This window comes from Scyliorhinus canicula, chromosome 3 (assembly GCF_902713615.1).
Source record: "Scyliorhinus canicula chromosome 3, sScyCan1.1, whole genome shotgun sequence".
Classification (NCBI taxonomy): Eukaryota; Metazoa; Chordata; class Chondrichthyes; order Carcharhiniformes; family Scyliorhinidae; genus Scyliorhinus; species Scyliorhinus canicula.
Window position 1 is genome coordinate 99,448,320 of NC_052148.1, and position 25,111 is coordinate 99,473,430.

Sequence of the window (25,111 nt, forward strand, 5' to 3'; positions counted from 1 at the left end):
TTCTGCCCTTGGAGTTTATAATGTGGTTATTTTAAACAGAGTACGTGAAAATCAACAAGTAATTTAACAAGTAGATCATTGATGAAAGGTGATGCATGGGTTACAAACTGGTTTCTGAACTACTCAGGTCGAGATCTGACTAGTTCCTGTTTCCTCATACCATCAGAGAGAACCACCCTCTCTGCCTTAAGTGACTACATATTTTGCATTGTTCCACATTTCAAACATGTCAAATTTAATTTACTGAATACATAGTGCACAGACCTAATATAAAAATATGTAGACCCATAAGAATATTTACTGAATTGTAAAGAGCATTAAAGATTAAAACTAATACTGCCAATACATTACTTTTGTTGCATTCTGAAATTTAGGTAAATGCAAGATCTATTATTGTAATTACAAGATATATGAAAACATTTTTAAAAATTATATTCCATTTCTGCAGAGAATCGTCCTCATTCTGTACTAACTATAAGGAGTGAAGGCATTTTTCATGAGCCCAGACTGCCTCGCATGAAGCTTCAAAACAACTAGATCTGAAGGACCTTTTATCTCTTGCTGATCTTGCCTTTTATTAAAATCAGCAAGAAGTTTAACTGATGAATTGAAATTATAAATGTATTGCACAGTATTAAAGATTAAGGGACAGTGCATGCATGGCTCTGCATTTATAGCAACTGAAATGTGTTTTTATGTTAGTCATTAGACAAATAAATACCTTATCTCATTCAGGTTCCAAAAGAAAATACTGAGGGTTAAGATAGCATAAAGCACCTTTGCACAAACCCATGAGTGTCCTGGAAGCTCGCAACTACTGAATGATAACAGTTATTTCACTGTATTTCTTATTAGCTCTGCTCACAACGATTAAGATATTAGAATTTCACATATCCTTCCAAATGGGAAACACATGCAGCGTACGAATAATGACAAGCACATTTTCAGCAAATTATATCAGTACTTCTGGCTACTGAACTTTTCTGGTACAACTTACCATATCCATGAATGCCTCCTGAAGGGGAAATTATTCACATGCATCATTTCCATGGATCTTGGTTTGCAGGGATTATTCAAATCCTTAGAATTGAGTTGTGCCGATACCTTAATACACAATCAACTTCTGCAGCAATCTAACAGATCCTCTCTGTTAATCTTGACCACAATATATGTAGGGCCATTTTTGTACATCTTCAGTCATTGGATTGTTCATGTAAATCAGTTTAGAACCACACTGCAGTTTGAAATATCAGTGCAGTCATTGTTCCATTTATGACAATTTCTGAAGCTTAACATGAATTAATTGGGTAAACTCCTGTTTCTAGTGCATGAGGGTAATTAAAACAGTACTTAGGATCAAGTGCAAAGTGAAAAGCAGGTAGAAGCACTCCGACAGAAAATATACGCCATCTTCCAGCATTATGTAAAATTCCTACAATGTAAGAAGGCAGAGGCAGCTCTGCAGAAGACTCTGAATTATCATTAAAGGAAGGTGTATAGTTTTACTTTCTTTTTCTTCGTATTCTTTCTGCAAACCTTTCAGCTCCCTTGCAGCATACATTCATTTTGAAATTGACAGAAACCAGATACTTCTTCATTAAGTACTCCTTCTGGGGTGATGATCATGTTGATATTCACAATACTGTACTGCTACTAAATAAACTTTGCACTAATAGTTAAAAGACAATGGATTCAGTCATCCACATCTGTAGCAACGCACGGAGCCCTTACTACTCCAAGTCTCCGGTTGATGTTTTGCTGTCATCATAAGCATTTTTGCGATTGTTCACTCATTCTGATGTTCTTCAACAATGCATTATATTTCTAAAATAGATTTTTATTAAAGCAATGTGTGCTTCTATGGTTCAAGACAACTAAGCTCTTGGTCGTCTTAATCCATACAACCTGTGCAATTTGTCAGTAAAGTAAATAACAAAGAACAGAAGGATGTCAGTAGTGACACAGAGAAAGGTGAAGTGGAATGCTCCAAATCTGAATGTCATCTAAGAACCTCTTCCCTACCGTCCTTGATCCTTTTTTTCCAATCCAGTTCACCAACAGTTGTCATTACTGTTCTGGCATTGTGATCATCTGCTTGAAGTCTGTGGTCTCCAAACCTTGCATTTTTCTAAAGGCAAAACAATAGGAAAGGCTCTCATTCAACAGCGAAGTGTCCTGACAATGCTAATGTAGCATCGTGGGTTCAGGCATCTCCAGAGTGTCTTGACATGTAGCACAGAAAGGTTCAGAACATTCTCAGTGTCTCGGTTACTTTACTCTGCTGCAGAACCAGCTTCAATCTTGTGAGAATGCTGCTGCACAAGGGATGTGCTGTCGTCAAGGGGCCCCTTTAGGTAGGTTCCCTCTTCAACAAATGTATTCATAAGCTTGTTTTCAGCTAACATCATATTAAATGGGGTTATTAAAGATCTTACACACTGCAGGAGTAGAAAACAATTGTTATGTTCCTTTATTACCATCTGATGAACACTAATGTTATTAATAATCAGTTCACCCTAAAATACCCTAAAGGACCCCTTGACAGCATAGTTAATGCCTTTTTAGGACAAGTGGGAAGTAGTAAACAATGAACAAACAGTTATGGTATATAAGCTTCAAAAGACAAATGAAAAAAAAATGCGCAATTCAAATGAAGATTTTTTAATTTTGAATTAAATATAGAAATTTTTAAATTGTAAGTTGATTACTTAAAAAGTGATCTTGATTCAATAATTATTACAAATGTACTCTGACATAATATTCAGGTGGTGGTTTAATAGGTTTGTGGCAACAGAATTATAGAATTTAAACGATTCAATTAAAAAAGTTATCTATAAAACATAACAACCTATTGCATTTTCTCTTGAGGTAAACTGCTGAGGAACCCTTCAGTAGCACCGCAATGCTACAGCATTATTCATGTTCGTGCTCTGCCGAGAGCTGCTGTTTATGTTGTGGATGGAGTGCCGATCAAGCAGGCTGCTTTGTCTTGGATGGTGTTGAGCCTCTTGAGTGCTACTGGAGTTGCACTCATTCAGATAAGTGGAGAGTATTCCTCACTTGTGTCTCATACATGGGTGGACAGAATTTGGGGAGTCATGGGGTGAGTTACTTGTTGCAGAATGCACTGACCTGCTCTTGCAGCTTGAGTATTTATGTGGCTAAATCAGTTAAGTTTCTGATCAAGGGTAACCATGAAAATGTTGATGGCGAGAGATTTTGAATGCCACTGAATGTCAAGGAAAGATGGTTAGATTCACTTTTGCTGGAGCTCAGCATTGCCTTGCACTTGTGTGGCATCAATGTTATTTCCCATTTATTAGCCCAAGTCTGAATGTTTCCCAGGTCTTGTTACAAATGAGCTTGGACTACTTCATTATTTGAAGAGTTTCGAATGGGCCTGAAGACCTATGAAGCACCAATGAATATCCCCACTCTGACCTCATGGTGGAGGGAAGATCATCGATGAAGCAGCTGAAGATGTTCGGGCCTAAGACTACTCTGACGAACTCCTGCAGAGATTTCCAGGGACTGAGATAATTAGCCTTCAGTCATCACAGCCACCTTCCTTCATGCTAGATATGATTCCAGCTGGTGGAATCTTTCTCCTGAATCCTATTTACTTCAATCTTACTAGGGTTCCTTGATGCTGCATTTGGTTAAATGCTACCTTGATGTCAAGGGCCGTCACTCTGACATTCAATTATTTTGTCCATGTTTGTACCAAGCTGTAATGATGACAGGAGCTGAGGGATCCTGGCAGAACACAAACTGAACATCGCTCAGCAAGTTACTGGTCAATAAATATGGCTTGACAGCACTGTCAATGGCATCTTCTCTCTCTGCTGACCATTGAGAGTAGATTGATGGAGCAGTAATTGGTCAAATTATATTTGTCCTGCTTTTGTGGCTGGACATTCCTGAATATACATTTACACATTGCTGAATAAATGCTGCTGTTATAATGGTACTGGAACAATTTGGCTAGGATGCACAGATAGTTCTGAAGCACAGGGCCCACAGTCTTCTCTATACCCAATGCAGTGAGCTGTTTCTCGATGTTCATGGAGTAAATCAATTTGGCTCAAGATTGACATCTATGATTCTGGGAACCTTAGGAGGAGGCTAAGATGGGTCATCAACTGAGCACTTCTGGTTTAAGATTGTTATTTCAGCCTTGGCTTCTTCAATGATAAGATCATAAGTCGTAGGAACAGAAGTAGGCTCCCTCATCATTGAGGATGGATGTAATTTTGGAGATGGCTCCTTCGGTTCGCTGTTCAATTGACAACCACAACTCACAGCTGGATATATGGCAGCACTGCAGAACATTGATCTGCTCGGTTGGTTGTGGAATTGCTTAACTCTCTCTACAGCATGCTGCTTCTTCTGGTTGTAGTTTTACCAGGCTAGAGCTTAATTTTTAGGTATGCCCTTAGGTATGCTGCTCTTGGCATATTCCTCTGCACTTCTCATTAAATCAAGGTTGGACCTTGATAGAGTGAAAGATATTGCAGGCCATGAGGTTACAACTGGGTGAAGTACAATTCTGCTGCTACTGGTGGCCTACAGTGTTTCATAGATGTCCAGTTTCCAGTTGCTACATCTGTTCTGAATCTATTCCATTCAATATGGTGGTACTGCCACACAACAGGATTGAGAGTATCCTGAATGTGAAGAGAGGACAAGCCATTTTCATCCTGGTTGATGAAAAGGTGGGAAGGAGTGAAATGAAATGAAATGAGATGAAATGAAAATCGCTTATTGTCACGAGTAGGCTTCAATGAAGTTACTGTGAAAAGCCCCTAGTCGCCACATTCCGGCGCCTGTTCGGGGAGGCTGTTACGGGAATCGAACTGTGCTGCTGGCCTGCCTTGGTCTGCTTTCAAAGCCAGCGATTTAGCCCAGTGTGCTAAACAGCCCCAGGCAGATATTTTGGGGGGTGCCTGTGCACATCGGAGGCTACTCCCCTAAGACTGTACTCTAAAGAAGAACAAAGAAAAATTACAGCACAGGAAAAGGCCCTTCGGCCCTCCAAGCCTGCGCCGATTCAGATCCTCTATCTAAAACTGTCGCCTATTTTCTAAGGATCTGTATCCCTCTGCTCCCTGCCGATTCATGTATCTGTCTAGGTACATCTTAAATGACGCTATCGTGCCCGCCTCTACCACCTCCGCCGGCAATGCGTTCCAGGCGCCCACCACCCTCTGCATAAAGAACTTTCCACACATATCTCCCTTCAACTTTTCCCCACTCACCTTGAACTCGTGACCCCTAGTAATTGAGTCCCCCACTCTGGGAAAAAGCTTCTTGCTATCCACCCTGTCCATAGCTCTCATGATTTTGTAGATGTCAATGAGGTCCCCCCTCAACCTCCGTCTTTCTAATGAAAATAATCCTAATCCACTCAACCTCTCTTCATAGCTAGTGTCCTCCATACCAGGCAACGTCCTGGTGAACCTCCTCTTCACCTACTCCACAGCATCCACATCCTTTGGTGATGTGGCGACCAGAACTGTACGCAGTATTCCAAATGTGGCCGAACCAAAGTCTTATACAACTGCAACATGACCTGCCAACTCGTGTACTCAATACCCCTTCCGATGAAGGACAGCACGCCGTATGCTTTCTTGACCACTCTATCGACCTGCGCAGCCACCTTCAGGATACAATGGACCTGAACACCCAGATCTCTCTGTACATCAATTTTCCCCAGGGCTTTTTCATTTACCATATAGTTCGCTCTTGAATTGGATCTTCCAAAATGCATCACCTCGCATTTGCCCGGATTGAACTCCAAATGCCATTTCTTTGCCCAACTCTCCAATCTATCTATATTCTGCTGTATTCTCTGACAGTCCCCTTCACTATCTGCTACTCCACCAATCTTAGTGTCATCTGCAAACTTGCTAATCAGACCACCTTTTACCTTCCTCTAGATCATTTATGTATATCACAAACAACAGTGGTCCGAGCACAGATGCCTGTGCAACACCACTGGTGGCAGTTCTCCATTTTGAGAAACTCCCATCCACTACTACTCTCTGTCTCCTATTGCCCAGCCAGTTCTTTATCCATCTAGCTAGTACACCCTGAACCCCATGAGACTTCACTTTCTCCATCAGGCTACCATGGGGAACCTTATCAAATGCCTTACTGAAGTCCAAGTATATGGCATCTACAGCCCTTCCCTCATCAGTCAACTTTGTCACTTCCTCAAAGAATTCCATTAAGTTGGAAAGACATGACCTTCCCTGCACAAACCATGTTGCCTATCACTGATAAGCCCATTTTCTCCAAATGGGAATAGATCCTATCCTTCAGTATCTTCTCCAGCAGCTTCCCTACCACTGACGTCAGGCTCACCAGTCTATAATTACCTGGATTATCCCTGCTACCCTTCTTAAACAAAGGGACAACATTAGCAATTCTCCAGTCCTCCGGTACCTCACCCGTGTTCAAGGATGCCGCAAAGATATCTGTTAAGGCCCCAGCTATTTCCTCTCTCATTTCCCTCAGTAACCTGGGATAGATCCCATTCGGACCTGGGGTCTTGTCCACCTTAATGCCTTTTAGAATACCCAACACATCCTCCCTCCTTATGCTGACTTGACCTAGAGTAATCAAACATCTATCCCTAACCACAACATCCTCTCCTCGGCCAATACTGATGCAAAGTACTCATTAAGAATCTCACCCATTTTCTCTGACTCCACGCATAACTTTCCTCCTTTGTCCTTGAGTGGGCCAACCCTTTCTCTAGTTATCCTCTTGCTCCTTATATATGAATAAAAGGCTTTGGGATTTTCCTTAACCCTGTTTGCTAAAGATATTTCATGACACCTTTTAGCCCTCTTGATTCCTCGTTTTAGATTGGTCCTACATTCCCGATATTCTTCCAAAGCTTATCTGTCTTCAGTCGCCTAGACCTTATGTATGCTTCCTTTTTCCTCTTAGTTAATCTCACAATTTCACCTGTCATCCATGGTTCCCTAATCTTGCCATTTCTATCCCTCATTTTCACAGGGACTCTAATCAATCTCTCTTTAAAAGCCTCCCACATATCAAATGTGGATTTACCTTCAAACAGCTGCTCCCAAACCACATTCCCCAGCTCCTGCCGAATTTTGGTACAGTTGGCCTTCCGCCAATTGAGCACTCTTCCCTTCGGACCACACTCGTCTTTGTCCATGAGTATTCTAAAACTTACAGAATTGTAATCACTATTCCCAAAGTAATCCCCGACTGAAACTTCAACCACCTGACCGGGTTCATTCCCCAACACCAGGTCCAGTATAGCCCCTTCCCGAGTTGGACTATTTACATACTGCTCCAGAAAACCCTCCTGGATGCTCCTTACAAATTGTGCTCCATCTAGACCAGGGGTGGGCAAACTTTTCCGTGCAAGGGCCACATTCAGAAATTCACAATTTTAAAGGGCCGCATAGTATATTAATTAATAGTCCCGGTTGTAACCAATTAGCGTGCGGCATATACCTCAGCGCTTCCCCCGGCGGCATCCTGCCTTTAGCCCTCTTTTTCTCTACTTTTCAAAAATGGCGCTTCACCCGGTTATGATTCTGGGCGCCTCAAATAGAACATAGAACAGTACAGCACAGAACAGGCCCTTCGGCCCTCGATGTTGTGCCGAGCAATGATCACCCTACTCAAGTCAACGTATCCACCCTATACCAGTAACCCAACAGCCCCCCCCATTAACCTTATAAAAAAAATATAAAAAATAAAAAAAAAAAAAAAAAAATTATTTAAAAAAAAATTTTTTTTTTTTTTATGACTTGATCTTGGTGGGCCGCATAAAGACCTTTGGCGGGCCGTAGTTTTCCCACCCCTGATCTAGACCTCTAACACTAAGTGTATCCCAGTCAATATTGGGAAAGTTAAAATCTCCTGTCACCACCACCCTGTTGCTCCTACATCTTTCCATAATCTGTTTACGTATTTGTACCTCTATCTCACGCTCGCTGTTGGGAGGTCTGTAGTACAGCCCCAACATTGTTACTGCATCCTTCCTATTTCTGAGCTCTGCCCATATCGCCTCACTGCTCGAGTTCTCCCTAGTGCCCTCCTTCAGCACAGCTGTGATATCCTCTTTGACCAGTAATGCAACACCTCCACCCCTTTTACCTCGCTCTCTATCCCACCTGAAGCATCGATATCCTGGGATATTTAGTTGCCAATCATGCCCTTCCCTCAATCAAGTCTCAGTAATAGCAATAACATCATATTCCCAGGTACTAATCCAAGCCCTAAGTTCATCTGTCATATCTACTACACTTCTTGCATTAAAACAAATACACCTTAGAGCACCAGTCCCTTTGCATTCATCATCTGCTCCCTGCCTACTCTTCCCCTTAGTCATGCCGACTTTATGATCTAGTTCCTAACAGGCTTTAGTTACTACCTCCTTACTGTCCACTAACCTCATCATTTGGTTCCCATCCCCCTTTGTGCCACCTAGTCTGGTCTCCAAACGCTGCCCCCCTCCCCATCCCACTCCACACCCCACACTCTCTCCACGGCGCCTGATCACTCACCATACCAAAAGCCTGGGACTCATCTGGGTCCAGTTGCCATGATCTTCCTCCCTGGACTTTCTTGCAATCCCAACGGTGCCCACTACTTAGTTGTAGATTAATTGACAACTTGGGAAGCACAAGTGGATAGCACTGTGGCTTCACAGTGCCTGGGCCCCAGGTTTGATTCCCCGCTGGGTCACTCTCTGTGTGGAGTCTGCACGTTCTCCCCGTGTCTGCGTGGGTTTCCTCCGGGTGCTCCGGTTTCCTCCCACAGTACAAAGACATGCAGGTTAGGTGGATTGGCCATGATAAATTCCCCTTAGTGTCCAAAAAAAAAGGTTTGGAGGGGTTATTGGGTTATGGGGATAGGGTGGAAGTGAGGGCTTAAGTGGGTTGGTGCAGACTCGATGGGCCGAATGGCCTCCTTCTGCACTGTATGTTCCATGTTCTGTGTTCTATGTAACTCTTGAGGGCAGGAGGTGTCCCACTCTCAGCTTGTTAAGGCTGCACCCAGTAAGTAATGAACTTATTTGAAGTCAGACACCAAGAGATCCATCTGATCTTTATTGTCGGAACTGTTCACACCTGAGTAGCTTGCTGAGGTATTAAGGGTTAATTGCAGGGTGGAGGACTAGAGTCAGGTTTAAATAAGACTTTTAAGTTTCATTTCTTCCATTGGTCTGTTTTTTCTATATCATTGTTCCCCTCTCCTCCCCCCACTCCACATGGCCAACTGTTCCTAGTTGCCCTTTAAACACTGCTTACCTCTGTTGTGCTATTCATATAGCTTGATCTCTTTATGTGCACTCTTCTTAGCCTTCTCCACTGCCATTTACATTCCTTTTATCTTCTGTCTTCGACATCTTTGTCAATCTCCACCTATCCAGCCCCAACGTTTCTCCCCCCCTCCCCCCCACAGCAGTATAAATCTGACCCTATTTCCAGTTCTCTCCAGCTTTGGCAAAGAGTCACCCAGACTCGAAACGTTAGCTCCCTTCTCTCTCCACAGATGCTGTCAGACCTGCTGAGATAGTCCAGAGTTTTCTGTTTTTGTTTCAGATTCCAGCATCCGCAGTAATTTGCTTTTATAAATAAGACTAGTTGGAGTTTTAGAAATTAATAGATTTATTGAATTTGCCATGGTGGGATTTGAACTAATGGCCTCTGGTATGCTGGTCTGTTACCATAACCAAGATGCTATCCATTACAACCAAACAGCAATAGCAGAAAATAAAGTGGAAAGAAAATAGACCAGGTACTGCAATTCACTCAGTTGTCACAATTAATAAGCAGTCTCTGTGGGGGAAAAAAAAACAATGTTCTGAAAATATACTATACTATTAATTTCATGTGCTGATGTGTAAATTGCTACATAAAAATTAACGTGCAATGTGTTTAGAGTTTCATCTATCCTAAGTGTGAATATCATTCATGGTAATTGTGAGAAAATCTTGCAGAATTATCTGAAGGATTTAACATTACTTGTTTGTGTGAAGGTCTGTGAACAGTTCATTTCTTAAATCTTGATGACTAGAAAGTCCAGATTGTTTCAGCAGGACACTCTGTAGTTCATCTATGCAGAGGCTGAATGTTATCCACTTAAAGATACAGAATAGCCTTTGAGAACGTTCACCATTGGTTAACGTTTGTCTCAGTCAGTGCCGAGAGACAATAATCTAGCACTGTACACAAACATTCTTTACCTCAGGGCAACAATAATCACAGGCACGATTTAATGGCCGCGTTGCCCTTCAGCGAGAGCACAACGAGGCCGTTAAATCACGGGAGCGGCCCCGGGGGCCAGCCTCGGTCGGGGTGGGCCGCCATCAGTGAAGGGGGCAGGGAGCAGGAGTGGTGCTGCCCAGGGCCTGGGCTGGGTGGGGGGGGAGGAAGCTGGGTGTCTCAGTGCCTGTGGGCCCGCCATGACAACCCCTGGATCATGTGGTTCTGTTCCGGGGCAGCCTCAGTCCCTGCCTGCCTGTCCCACTGACCACCCATAACTCTCACTAACCATAGAAGCCTGTGGCCATGTGGCTGAAAGCTATTGCTAATTGTGAATTGGCAATCGTAGTTAAGTGAGCACTTCACACAAATCAAGTGGGTCCTGTGGGTAGACGGGCATGTTGTCTATGGGACTTATTGCCTGGTATCCCAATCAGACCGTGATGTCGGGACACTGTGCCTGAACACTGTGGGAGGCAACACCACGGTCAACATCCAAACACCCATGGGCTAGGCCAAAGCACCGGGGACATTTCCACGACTAGAGGGTGGGTGAGTGTACCAGGAAGGGGACCGGCACTCGGTCCAGGTAACGTTGTGTGTGGGTGTCTGGGCTATAGGGTGTAGGGTCCGGTGAGCAAGGGCCCTCGCTACGGCCGGGGATAGGTGGGCAGAACGTACCGGGTAGGAGTGGAGCAATGGGGTGGCTGGAGGGCGCCCCAGCGTGGAAGATACCAATGGTTGTCAGTCTCACATACTCTCCTAAATCCTTACAGCTATTACATGGTATGGATGATATCTTGGACCCCGTGGAAGTTGCCCTCAGGTTACTGCTGACAGGCCAGGGGGCCAGACGCTGTAGGAGGCGGCGGAAGCAGCGTCAACAGAGACTCTAGGCGGCTGTTCATGTGCAGAGCCCCCCTACTCACTGAGGACTCAGGAGGGATCCAGAGGGGGAGGCCGGCGACGGCCAAAGATATACAGGCATTCCTGGTTTTTCGAACAGATGATAGCAACGGTGCACAGGATGTGCAGCATCAACAAGGGGATGGCATAGCACCGGTGCCATGTCCTTGTGGAGCTGGCACCATGTGGAGGAAGAGGACATCCATTTCTGGTGGCCGTCAAGGTCACCGTAGCCCTGAATGTCTATGCCTCAGGATCATTCCAGGACTCAAGTGGGACTCTCCAGCTGCAGCTCACAAATGCATCCACAAAGTCATGGATTCCCTGTTTGCCCAGAAAGCTGACTATATAAACTTTGACATGGACCAAGCCCAACAGGATGCCCAGGCAGCAGGTTAATTCACCATTGACGGGATGCCCCAGGTCCAGCGGCTAATAGATGACATGCATGTTGCCTTGCGCTCACCGAGCCATCAGGGTGTGCCCCACATCAACAGGAAGGGGTTCCATTCCCTGAATATCCAGCTCGTGCGCCACCACCACATGAAGACCGTGCACGTGTGTGCAGGATTCCCAGGGAGTGTGCACAGCAGCTACATCCTGAGACAATGGGACATCCCCAGCCTCTTCGAGGCCCACCCAAGGATGGCCGGTTGGCTCTTGGGGTTAAGAGATACCCATTGATGACCGGGCTAATGACAACAGTACAGAGGCCGGTGACCAATGCGGAGCCCCAATACCACGAGGCCCATGTGGCCACCCGTACTGTGATTGAGCGGTGCTCCAAACCCATCAAGATGCAGTTCCAATGCCTCAAACGTTCTGGTGCTGCACTCCAGTACACCCCTCAGAGGGTTGCCTGCTTTGTGGTGGTCTGCTGTGTCTTCCACCACTTGACATAGCAGCGGGGCAATGTGCTGGAGATGGAGGAACATGTGGCTTCCGAGGAGGAGGAGGACTAGGATGAGGAGCTGCCGGACCTGGAAGGGCTGGAGGATGAGCCAGGTGAGGATCCATAGCACCAGCCAGGCAGCAGCAGCGAGGCAGCAACAACAAGGTTCTGGCAAGCCTGGGAGTCAGGGAAGCCCTCATCCTCGTCCCCTTCACAAAGACGTGGCCTAATCCATCATTTCCCCCTCTCCTCAACCTCCCCTTCCCTTCCCCTCCTCCCCATTCTGCCCCCTCTCCCCCCTCCACCATTCCCCACCCTCCCAGTGTCTGTGCAATATAAATCCAGGGTGATGGGACTGTGACAGCATTATGTGACGTGCACCTCGAAGATTCTAAGATGAAGATGCTGGCCCACAGCTATGCCTGGTGGCCTGACGTTGATGGCGACCGGGCTCATCCTTCAGCCCTTCCAGGTCTGGCAGCTCCTCATCCTAGTCCTCATAGGTAGCCACATGTTCCTCCACCTCCGGCACATTGCCCCGCTGCTGTGTCAGGAGCACCAGCAGCCTACCATCATCCTGAGGAGTGTCCGAGATGCCCATGAGTGAGACTGCTTGCAGTCTTCGCAGGGCCTTTCATGGGGTCCATGTTCCTCATCATCGTGGACGCCTGCTCGAAGGGGCTTAGCATGCACAAAATGGCCTCAACGATGTCAAGGCCATCCTTGAATAGCTGAGGTGCTTTTTCAGTACCCATGGGATCCCTGAGGTCCTGTTGACGGACAAAGGGACACCTTTCATGAGTGAGGAGTTTGCCACATTTGCAAAATGGAATGCCACCCGGCACGTAAGAATCACCCCGTACCATCCCTCATCCAACAGCCTGGCAGAAAGAGCAGTCCAAACTTTCAAAAGAGGCATGAAAAAGCAAACCACGGGCTCCACGGGCACGCAACTGGCACGGCTCCTTTTCTAACAAAATTCAGTGGAGAATTCAGTGGAAACATGTGGATTACCTCAAGAAGTGGGAGCCCGCGCTACACGACACCGAACTGGCGACATTGACGCCTCCTCAGTGCCAAAAATCGCCCCTCAGCCAGGGGATCCAGTCGGTTATATCCCATCACCCGGACCAGCAGGAGGAGGATGACTCCGGCTTGGAAATGGGCATGGAAGTATCCATACAGACTGATGACGTTGTGTCCAGGACCGAGATTCCAGCGATAACCCTCTGGGGACAAACCAGAAGGAGGCGGTCGGGCAGCAACGGTGGCACAAGGTTAGCACTGCTGCCTCACGGTGCCGAGGATTTTAGGGGCGGGGGATGGTTGTCATAACCCCCCACGAGGACCATTTGGAAACCATTATCGATTTCCCTGGGGATTTGAGGAGTATGGGCTTCCTTGGTAGGGGGCAGAGGCTATCCAGCTGGGGCTCGTTAGAATTAAACATAAAAGCCAGCTCAAGCAGGACCCGGAGTTGTCTGTAATCCCAACGGGGACTGTGATTGTGGAGAATTACATAGTCTAAAATAAATCCTTGTTACATTACCATTGACTTCCTCAGTCAGTAAACTGACTTTATTGTAAAAGAGGGATGGATTATAGAAGTAAAGAAGTCTTGTTACAATACAGGCCAATGGTGAGACCACACTGAGGTACTTTGTGCAGTTTTAATCACCTTACTTAAAGATGAACATAATTGCATTGGAAGCAGTTCAAAGAAGGTTCACGAGTTTTGATTCCTGGAATCTTTTGCGGAAATGTTGAGCAGGCTGGGACTATGCTCACTGGAATATAGAAGAATGAAACATATCAGATTCGGAGGGGGTTTGATAAGGTAGATGCTGAGATAATTTTGCTTCTCATGGTGGAATCTAGTACTCGGGGACACATTTTCAAAATGAGGGTTTAAGATAGAGATGAAGAGAATTTCATCCCCCAGAGGGTTGGTAAAGTTTGGATTTCTCTTCCACAGAGAGAAGCAGAGGCTGGGTCATTGAATATATTCCAGGCCTAGGGGTGGTTAGCACTGCTGCCTCACAACACCGAGGACCTGGGTTCAATCCCGGCCCCCGGTTAATGTCCGTTTGGAGTTTGCACATTCTCCCCATGACTGCGTGGGTCTTACCCCCACAACCCAAAAGGTGTGCAGTGTGGGTGAATTTGTCCGCTAAGTTGTCCCTTAATCGAAAAAAAAAGGCTTAGACTATTTTCCTGGGTAATAGATGTAGGATATTTACACTTAGAGAAAATGTCAGCAGTCTATGTGTTAACAGTGGAGACCGTGATTCCCTGAAATGTTTTATGAATGTTGGGTTGTTATCAATTGTGCTTTAAACTGTTATTTAGGCCCAAGGTGAAACAGAGTTTTGGCTCTCGAGTACAGTTAATTAGCAGTTCTACCTTGATATAAGGCCTGTGTGATTCACATTGCCATGGGGAAGGATGCAGAAGAAGCCATTGTAAAGGTCAGGTTACAGGCTTTCCTAGAATTTCACTGAACGGCATAGACAGTTTTTAGAGCCTGTCGGGAGCAGCTAGAGTCCAAAAATGTCTCAACGGTTTGCCATGCAGGAATGCAGGTCGAAACGTATGCTTGGATTGAAAAGATCAAAATGTGGGGAGTTAAAATGAGCTGGAAGAGTCACCTGTCTTGCGCTAGACAGAGAATCTCTTGGAAAAAAAATCTCACTGTGAAAAACAGTTCCAAGGTTGTAAGTTACCAGGCTGAGAGAAAACAAAAGACAGGATTAAACCCATAAGAGTTAAATATCACTTTGGATTAATCCTGGAAAAATTGACAGTCTACATAAAGGACAGTGAAAAGCACACTTGTGGAGTGAGTTTTTTTGGATGGTAGGAATGGAAGTAATCCATTCTGTGATTTAAAGTATAAGTTGCCTAAAACATCACTGTTTACTTACTGAATATTTAGTCATTTGTTACAGTGAATGTCTTACAATGTGAAATCTTGCCAAGTAATTCATTCAGCTATTAACTAGAAGCTCACATTTATTTTTAAAAGTTATCTCTTTGGGGTTCATAACAGGACATATATTTAATGCTGACATCTGAAGTGTTTTGAGATCTTTATCCAGTGATTCAGTGTTTCCACTGATAGACCTCACTAGAAGGGAATATGGTTTGGAATAGGGAACATGTCTTTGCTGCAATTCTCCAACCCAGTAACTTTTCACTTGCCCTCTGAAAGAGTACTCTAAGTGAGAATGCATTGGGCAGACTATTTATTTTTCCATTGCAACTGTTCTTGCTACAGTCCACACCCTCAATCCAAAAGCAGCATATATTCTTTGAAATAACCATTGTCCGAAGAGCCATGAAAAAAATCATGAAGTATAGCCCAAAAGCTGTGTAGCTAAAAATAAAACAATGTGGTTGCTGTAATCACACCAATAGTAGTAGACATACTTAAACAAAATTGAGAATGGGGGAAAATATTTTCCCAATGCATGCTGCCAACCTCAGATGAGTCATATAACTTTCACATTTTTAATTGTTTCAAAACAAATCGTAATTTGAATTTTTAATTACCGTTAACAATTACACTGTGAATGTATCATGCTGATCCTCATTCTTTCATTAACATGTGGAATGTTTCTTTATTGAAAATTAAAGCTGTTTTTCCAAACAAATAACTAAACTGAATTATAATGATAAGATTGCAGGATCCAAATTTTTGAACAGCAGTAGTGCAATGAACTGATTACTGTGTGTCATAAAGTGTTTTATGCTTGAGTGTAACTCATATAGGGGACCCATTTTTCCTCTTTTAGCCACAGGAGCTCAAATTTAATTGGGCACTTAATGACAATATGAGCATTGCACAAGTAATGTCATATGCATGGCAGACAATCCTCACTTTCATACATTTAGTTCTTCAGGATGGCTCTCCAATGATAATCAAGTCATGCAACAGGTTAGCAAGCATTCTGGTAACAAATAAAACGGAAAGTCTGGAAATACTCAAGCCTGGCAGTGCCTGTGAATGGAGAAGCAGAGTTAATGAGCTGTATTTTACACTCTCCCCCAAATGCTGAGCGTGTTTTTGGCAGGGATGGGGGTGGGGAGGAGAGAATGCTAAATATGAGGGGTAGCTGGCCTACTCCTGAACTGTCCCTCATGATGTGGGTTTTGGGTGGGCACCGAGACCGGAGCCCACCCACCATTTGTAGAGAAATAATTATGGGCCAATTGAGCTTGTTTAGAAGGCAATTGACCCCAATATTGCACTATCCACGCCATAACACTTGTGTATTATTGAATATCCTTTATCGGTAGTGACCAAGGTATCTGTTTTACATTGTCCGCACAAATGGTGTCTGAAGCCTTGATAATGACATACAATGGTGTTTGGGTTTCACTCATTTACATATTCTTGTGATAGAATTAGATTCTTCTTACGCCCATTCTTTGGAATTGCACTCCGAAGTCAAGAAATCTGCAAGTCCATTGTGATAATTATTTGGATAATGGCAGCTTTTAACAACACGAAAGGTTTGTTTCATTTTAATGCCTTCCCAATGAAATGTCACAAAAGGTCATTTGCATTTTAATGTTCTGCCCAGGCACGCTGGCCATCTTCCAGGGCCTAATGCAGTTTCATGCATATTGGCAGAAAAGGTCACCTGACCTCTCAGCTCCACTTTGCTTCAAAAGCTGTTGTCCATTCTCCATTTTGTTTTATGATAAGGTGGGGTTATGGCGAGGGAGCAGGGGAGCAGACCTGGGCAGGGTACTCTTTCAGAGGGTCGCTGAAAACTTGATGGGCCGAATGGCCTCCGTCAGCATTGTAGGGACTCTGTGATTCTATGATAAAATGTTCATTTCAAATAAATCCATGAGTCCACATTGTGTGAGCATAGTCATACTTGCTTTCTAAATATGTAAAATCTCAAGGCTACTTCCCAAGCTGCGGACCAAGATGCCCTGAAACACAGGACAGCAGACCATCATTGGATGAAAAGTCAGAAATGTTAGGCCCTTGATACTCTTTCAAAAGGAAAAACTGGATATCATTGCTGTGGAAATAGAAGGAGAAGAAGAACAAATGTATCCTGAAGCCTCGCAAAAATCCAGAGAAGGTACCATCTTATTTATTATTGTTTTTCTTCCCGCTATTCACTGACTCAGTTGTGGGCATGTACACATCTAGAAAACCATTAAACAAATACATTGGGTGCTGGGCGCAAATACAAGCGGGCTGGTAAGATAGCGGGAGAGGCCGGAATTGGGAACCACACCAGGCACCGATCAGTTTCCAATCTAACCGGCCCGCTCCTGTTGGCGAGATCCAGATCCCACCACACCGTGGTGAGAAACCAATAATTACTAATTAAGACCAATCTCCGTTCCATTAATCCCAATAATGGGAAGGACGCCCTATCTAACTGCTTCCCCAGCGAGCAGTCACGCGGGCACTGTTTAGCATTTAAAAACGTAAAGCTAGCAAAATGGCTGCTGTGGGGATCCAAGGAGGTGAGTAGATGTCTTCAAAATAGGGCAATCAGCCCAGGGGCACCGGGCCACTGTCCCAGTGCTCGGGGAGGAGTGGGGAGCCCCCCCCCCCCCCCTTCCCGCCCCCCGACGGGCTCAGTTGGGGGCAGGAGGGGAAGTGGAGGCCACAAATGGTGGGGGGGGGGGGGGGGGGTCGCACTTGAGTTGGGGGGGTGAGGGGGCTAAACGCCCGCAGGTCTGCCAGACAACCTCCCCCACCCCCCCATCCCCGATCTTGTATTCCCATGACAGGGGCAATGCCTGTTCGTTCCACTGAACACCCCTGTGACAAAGCCCAATCCATGGTAATATGGTGAAAGTCACTTTACCCCGCTGACAATGGCAGTCGCAGGCCACACAGTTGAAGGCTACTGATAATGGGGAATTGGCAATTCTAGTAATGTGAGCACTTCACTGGTCCTAAGTGGATCCCCATTGGTACACGTGCCATGATACAGGTGGTTGTTACTGCCCAGCATCACAATCAGGCTGTGTGGCCTCGATACATGTCCTGAACTCCTTCGGCATCAACAGCACAGAGGCAGCAGCCAACATTTGAACACCCACGAGCTGGGCCTCAGCACTGGGGACATCCCTGCCCCCAGAGGGTGTGTGAAGGCTGGGGAGAGAACCAGCGCCTGGTTCAGGTCATGTTTCCTGTGGGTGCCTGGGGTATGGGGTCTGGGGTCTGGTGCCCAGGGTCCACTGCTGCAGCCGGAGATTTGTGTGCAGGGCGTGTTTGAATGGCATCCTGCTGGATGTCATGGAATGTGAGGGTGGGGGTCGCTTGGGGATCAGAGGCCACCCGCATTGAAGCTATAGCTGATTGTCAATCTCACATCCGCCCCAATTACATTGTGGATGATACTGTGGACCCTACGGAAGCTGCCCTCGCGATGGCATTGACAGGCCGGGTGGCCAGGTGCCAGGGGAGGCGATGGCAGCAGCTTCAACTGAGGCCTGTGGCACCGGCCCCACACCCTGAGATCCAGCCACCTATCAGGCCAGGAAGGGACCCAGAGGGGGATGACGGCAACTGCCTAAGATGTACAGGCAGCGCTGGTCCCTTAAACACATGCCAGACAGCATGTGCTACAGGTGGCTCTGTCTCAACAAGGGGATGGTGCGGCACCTGTGCCATGTCCTTTTATACTTAGCAGCATGTGGAAGAGGAGGCTACCCTTTCCCGATGGCCGTCAAGGTCATTGCAGCCCTGAACCTTTATGCCTCAGGATCATTCCAGGGTTCAAGAGGGGACTTGTGTGGAGTATCCCAACCAACAACCTACAAATGCATCCGTGAAGTAATGGATGCCCTGTTCTGCCCATGCAGCTAACCAAGTAAACTTTGACCTGCACCAAGCCCGTCAAGACGCCCAGACGTCAGGATTTCTTGCCTTCGACAGGATGCCCCAGTTCCAGGGGGCAATAAATAGTACAAGTGTCGCCTTGCACACACTGGGCAATCTGGGAGTGCCCTATGTCAACAAGAAGGAGTTCCGCTCCCAAAATGTCCACCTCCTGTGCGAACACCACCTCAAGATCATTCATGTGTGTGCTCTCGTCCCAGGGAGTGTGCACAACAGCTGCATCCTGGGGCAATTGGAGATCCTCGGCATCTTCAAGGGACACCCCAGGGTGACTGGTTGGCTCTTGGGGGGTAAGGGGTACCCGCTTAGATCCTGGCTAATGACGCCAGTATGGAAATCGGATTCAGATGCGGGGCCCAATATAACGAGGCCCATGAGGCCACCCGGATGGTGCATCGGACCGCTCAAGATGCGGCCCCATTGCCCGTACTCCTCTGGTGGTGCACTGCAGTACATCGCCTCGGAGGGTCACCCGCTTTGTGGTGGTCTACTGTGTCCTTCACAAGCTGGCACAGCAGCCATGCCAATGTACTGGAGGATGAGGAGGAACATGCGGCCACCTCAAAGGAGGAGCCGGAGTAGGAAGAGTTGGAGGACGAGCCCGGGGAGGCCCCTTGGGGCCAACCAGAGGGTGGAGGGCAGGCGGCAGTGGCGATGGTTCGGCATGCCCGCAGGACCAGGAAGGCCCGCACCCTCACCTGCTTCTCATAGGTCGTGGCTTCATCCATCATCACCCCCCCCTCTCCCCTTCCCACCCACCAACTCCTCACATTAACCGGAACCATACCCCTCCTCCCCTCTCACCCCAACCATACCCCATTCACCCACCCATTACCCATCCCTTCACCTGCCACCTCCTCCCCAATCACTCTGTTCCACCCTCTCTGGGTATGTGTTACAGCACTCCAGGGTGATAAGCCTGTGACAGCACTGTCAGCGGGTCAATACGGGGTGGCACGGTAGCACAGTGGTTAGCACAGTTGCTTCACAGCTTCAGGGTCCCAGGTTTGATTCCCACTTGGGTCACTGTCTATTTGGAGTCTGCACATTTTCCCCGTGTCTGCGTGGATTTCCTCCAGGTGCTCCGGTTTCCTCCCACAGCCCAAAGATGTGAACGTTTGGGGGATACGCCATGCTCAATTGCCCTTCGTGTCCAAAAAGGTTGGGTGGGGGTTACTGGGTTCCGGAGATAGGGTGGAAGTGTGGGCTTAGGTAAGGTGCTCTTTCCAAAGGCCGGTGCAGACTCGATGGGTCGAATGGCCTTCTTCTGCACTGTAAATTCTATGATTCAATGATTTACAAGACAGGAAGGTGTGATGATAACCCACTGTGAGCTGAGCCCTGGTGCTCTTCAATCTATGACTCCTGTCTGCTGAGTGCGTGCTCAAACCCATCACCTGCACATGCTATGGGCTGGTTGGAAGGGAGGGCATCATGAGCCGTGCACTTCATGCATGGTAGGGGCAGGCAGTTGCACCACTGCTGGGCATTGACGGGGTGTGCTGGTGGATGGCACAGTGGCACAGTGATTAGCACTGCTGTCTTACAGCTTCAGGTACCGGTTTCAGTTCCGGCTGGGTCACTGTATGTGTGGAGTCTGCACATTCTCCCCGTGTGTGCGTGGGTTTCCTCCGAGTGCTCCGGTTTCCTCCCACAGTCCAAAGATGTGCAGGTTAGGTGGACTGGCCATGCTAAATTGCCCTTAGTGTCCAAAAGGTTAGGTGGGGTTACTGGGTTTCGGGGATAGGGTAAAGGCTTGAGCTAAAGTCGGGTGCTCTTTCCAAGGGCCGGTGCGGACTCGATGGGCTGAATGGCCTCCTTCTGCACTGTAAATTCTATGATGTCATGGTGTGCTGGGGCACATCGCAGTATTGTGCTGGGGGGGGGGTTGGTGCCTCTGGGGCAGGCAGGCGGGACCAGTACCAGGGGGCTGATGCTCACTCCCCCGTGTGGCCTGGTGGTGGCGCCGGACACAGTCCGCAGCTGTCACGCCGAGCTCCCGACCGTTGAGACCACACATCAACCGCGCGGTCAGGAACTCGACTCATCGGGGGCAGAGCATCGGGGGAGGGCCTTCGGGTGACGCGCTAAGGCCGTCCTAACAGCATGCGGTGTGCGACGCAATGATGCCATTTCGGAGGGGGCGGAGCATTAAAAAACTGCGTCAAAAAGGCACCGTCCCCGATTTTGACGTCAAAGGTGATTCTCTGCCCGATCGCTGATTACGAAATCAGAGACGTGGAATGGTGATTCCCACGCTATGTGTTGCTGCCGGGACAAAAGCCGGGACTTCAACGACCACGGAATCGGCGCCAGTCCCAAGCAATTTAGGATCCGTTAATGGCCCAGCACCGACGCCACGTGGAACTCGAATGATTCCAATGACAAACGGTGTCGGATGCACCACGGTCGGGATTGTCGCTCGGGCGGCTGACAAGCTGCAGCCACAGATAAGCACGCCACTCCCCACACACACCCATCCCAGCCAACAAGATGGCAGCAGGACACAGAGTGCAGACCCTGTGGGAGTCCATGGAGGAGAGGTGGGCCAGCCTGTTCCCTAGGGTGCATCATGTCCTGTGTTTTACAGGATCATCTGGCGATGAGGGAGTTCTTCTAGAGTCCCCCGCCCACGACCACAACCCCAAGACAGTATTTGCAACAAGGTGGGCCATTCTGGTGTCCCCCGCCCACACCCCGACGACAAAACCAGCGACGAGGCGGCAATGAACAGCGACGTGAGCCCCCAGACTCTAACCCGCGACATCCCGGAATACCAGTCTGGGGAAGGCACCAACTTCCCATCACAGCTGTCTCCAACATCCTCCACCATTGCAGAGACACTCACCCTGGTTGGGCATGTTAGTGAAGAGGCTCCTGGGTCACTATCTGGTGCGTGCCACACACACGTGCAGCGGTACATCAAATGGAGGTCGGAACCCCTGAGGGGGCAGACATTTGGAGGGTGGCCTAATCCCAGGGATTAACCATCTATAGACGGGTCTCAGGCTTCTGGAAAGGGCGGTCCCACCGATAGTGCAGATGCAGACACAGAGCCAGGCACTACATGAGGGGGTGTCAGCAACATTCCAGCACCTGCAGGTGCAGTTGGAGATATCCAACCACATGCAGGAGCAGGAGGTGGTGCCAATCACTCGTGCTCCCCAGGCCAAACACCGCATGGGTGACATCCATGGCGGAGGCCTTGGGGAGGGGGGGGGGGGGGGCGAAGGTGTCGGCCATGTGTCAGGAAGTCCAAGGCCTGGGCACTCTGTGTGGGTGATAGCCAAGGCACAGGACAGGGCTGGTCTGGCACAGACATCTATGTGCCACCCACATCCCTCACCACCCCAACATCCTTTGATCCTCCTGATCCAGAGCTTGGCCCGGTCACAACGGGCCATGGCTGCAGGTGTCAATGGCATTGCCTGACCACTAGATGACCTGAGCCAACCCCCGAGGCCCCTGGCACGATCACAGAGGCACATGGCACAGTCCAGAGGGAGGTAGCCCAGTCTCTGCGCTCCATGGCTCCGAGCATGGAGATCCAGGTCGAGGCGAGAGTTGGCCTCCAGGACTGGCAGTGACAGGTGGCGAGGAGTCCCCAGAGCTCGCTCCGACTGCACCCCCGTCCCAAGGAGTATCCCGGGGGCCATCGGGCATCAGAGCGAGGAGGAGGTGATGGGGCCCATGCCGCTGAACCCCACAGTAGTGGGGGGGCACCAGATCACCACAGAGGCTCGGACACCCCCTCCCTCCCGTCTCTGGTGCATCCAAGGGGCAACGGGCAGAACAGGGTGGCACCACCACGCCTGGGACACCCAGATCAATCTAGACTCGGTCGCTCCAAAGGGGACCCAGGTCACAGGGTGGACATCGCTGCAGACCACCTCCAACCCTGATGTATCACTTGGAAATCCAGCTAGATGGAGCATTAGGGCCTGTAAGGCCAGAAAGCTAGACACCAATTAAGTTGGCACAGATGCAGCACATAGGATAGCATTAGGGGTAGGGCTTAGACTTGTACAATAATAATGATAATCTTTTAATGCCACAAGTATCAAGTTATTGTGAAAAGCCCCTAGTCGCCACATTCCAGCGCCTGTTCAGGTAAGCTGGTACGGGAATTGAACCTGCGCTGCTGGCCTTGTTTTGCATTACAAACCAGCTGTCTAGCCCACTGAGCTAAACCAGCCCTTAAAATGTTCACCTTTTCACAATAAACACCTGTGCACATACATTTCAATCTAACTTGTTGCTTTGTCAGAAGGGTTTGAGTGATGGGTTGGGCTGGGCTGGTCTGGGCTGGCTGCAGAGGGGGCAATGCGGGGTGATTGGAGGCCATTGGAGGTGGGAAGGGGCCAGGACCATCAATTCAATGGACCACCATTGGTCCATTGGTACCGGCTCACTGCCCCGGTAGCCCCCCACCCCCATCCCTCACCACCCCAACATCCCCCCTCGGAGGTGATTAGAGTGTCCCGTGCAGGCTGGCCCTGGCACACAAGTTGTGCAGCCTCCTGTGCCTGCCTGTGCCCCATGCCCTGCCCATCCTTTGATCCTCCTCATCAGACGAGGCCTGGTATTCATCCTCTTCCCCAAGCAGGTCGCCCCTCTGGCCCGTCGTGCACCGGTGCTCATAGGGGGATCTGCATCCCGTCGATCACCCCCGGACCTGCGGAATCCCAGTGATGGTGGCGATCCCCGCTGCCCGAGCATCTTTGCGAACTCGGTCCACATTGAAGTTGAAATATTGTGCCGAGCGGGCATATAAGGCCTCTGTTATGGCGCTCATGCACCTGTGTACCGAGGACTGCGACATCCCTGGCAGATCCCCACTGGGCACGTGGAAGGACCTCGTCGCGTAAAAATAAGGGCAACCGTCACCTTGAAGACCACTGGGAGCGGGTGTCCTCCTCCATACCCATGCGGATCTAGGTGCACCATGATCCGGCAGGTATGCCGTACGGTCCCCCTGCTCAGACGCAGTCTTCGACGGCATGGCCGGTCCGGCAGGTCCTCGAATAACAGGTGCTGCTCTTACACACAAGGCCTCATGCAGCGCCTTGTTCCCACCTTCTCCTCGGTGTTGGGCGGATGGCACTCCAACCTCACCGGCTGGCTCCTGTTCCTCTGGGGAAGTCTCCGCTGCTGCAGATCCTCCCTGAACAGCTCCTGCTCATACAGCCTCAGCGCATCCCTCAGGGCCACGCCAGCCAGGATGATGGCAACCATTCCTGGTTGGATTCCAAAATCCATTGCCTGCAGAGGGTGAAAGGCAGACATGGTAGCTTGGTGTGTACCCCTGTAACCACCCAGGTGCATGATGGCACTGGCATGCCCTGCAGCCCCTGTCCATGGTTGCACCTCTGCAAACATGTCCTACCTCCTTTCTCTCCCTCAGCATCCACAGCGCCTGTTTCCCAAATTTTAAAACCATAAGTGAACCTCACCATTGATAATTCCTCCTGGCTGAGATGGAGATCGCAGAAGCCCCGGAGAATATTAGGTCGGGCCCGTTAATTATATGTGTTTACTGTATGTGCGGAGTAGAATGCATTGATGCCACTGTCGAGGCACTGGGCGTGGCATTCAGTCGGGCACCCAGGGCCAGACACAATGTTTGGCTCACGCCCAATCGCGTTTCCCGATTCCGGCGTCGGAGGACAGAGAGTGTAGATCACTGCATTGGTAAACCCTCACAAAAAAAATCTCAAGCAATGCTTTTCGAGTTCCAGGTTCAAACCTCACCATAGTTCAATTGAATTTGAATTCTGAAATAAACCTCACAAACTACTGCAGTTGGAAGAAGATAATGAGTTTAAGGAGGTAGGAAAGTCAGGTGATGATGACAGAGGATGAGCAGGATTCTCGTGGTCAGAGCCCAAGCTTCTTCTCTCCCTCAGATGCAGTAAAGGGGCTGGTTTAGCACAGTGGGCTAAACAGCTGGCTTGTAATGCAGAACAAGGCCAGCAGCGTGGATTTAATTCCGGTACCGGCCTCCCCGAACAGGCACTGGAATGTGGCGACTGGGGGCTTTTCACAGTAACTTCGTTGAAGCCTACTTGTGACAATAAGCAATTATTATTATTATCCAAAGTGTATGAGAGGCCATGGGAAATGGGAAGAGGGCGTAGGTTGGCCTGGAGGGTATGAGTGAACGGGGAATGC

General features: G+C 48.3%; 1 protein-coding gene across 6 annotated transcripts in view; it reads right to left on the reverse strand.

Moving 5' to 3' along the window:
• The window catches only part of pde4d (phosphodiesterase 4D, cAMP-specific), a 1,491,178-nt gene that overhangs the window by 770,532 nt on the left and 695,535 nt on the right, over positions 1–25,111 (reverse strand). The window contains exon 1 of one of the 6 annotated variants that reach the window (XM_038790977.1): positions 998–2,327. The exons of the other annotated variants lie outside the window; for them this stretch is intronic. Coding sequence (XP_038646905.1) covers positions 998–1,050 — 53 coding nt within the window. The 5' untranslated portion in view covers positions 1,051–2,327. Of the gene's footprint in view, positions 1–997; positions 2,328–25,111 lie in introns of those variants that run through there. 6 annotated transcript variants of the gene reach the window in all.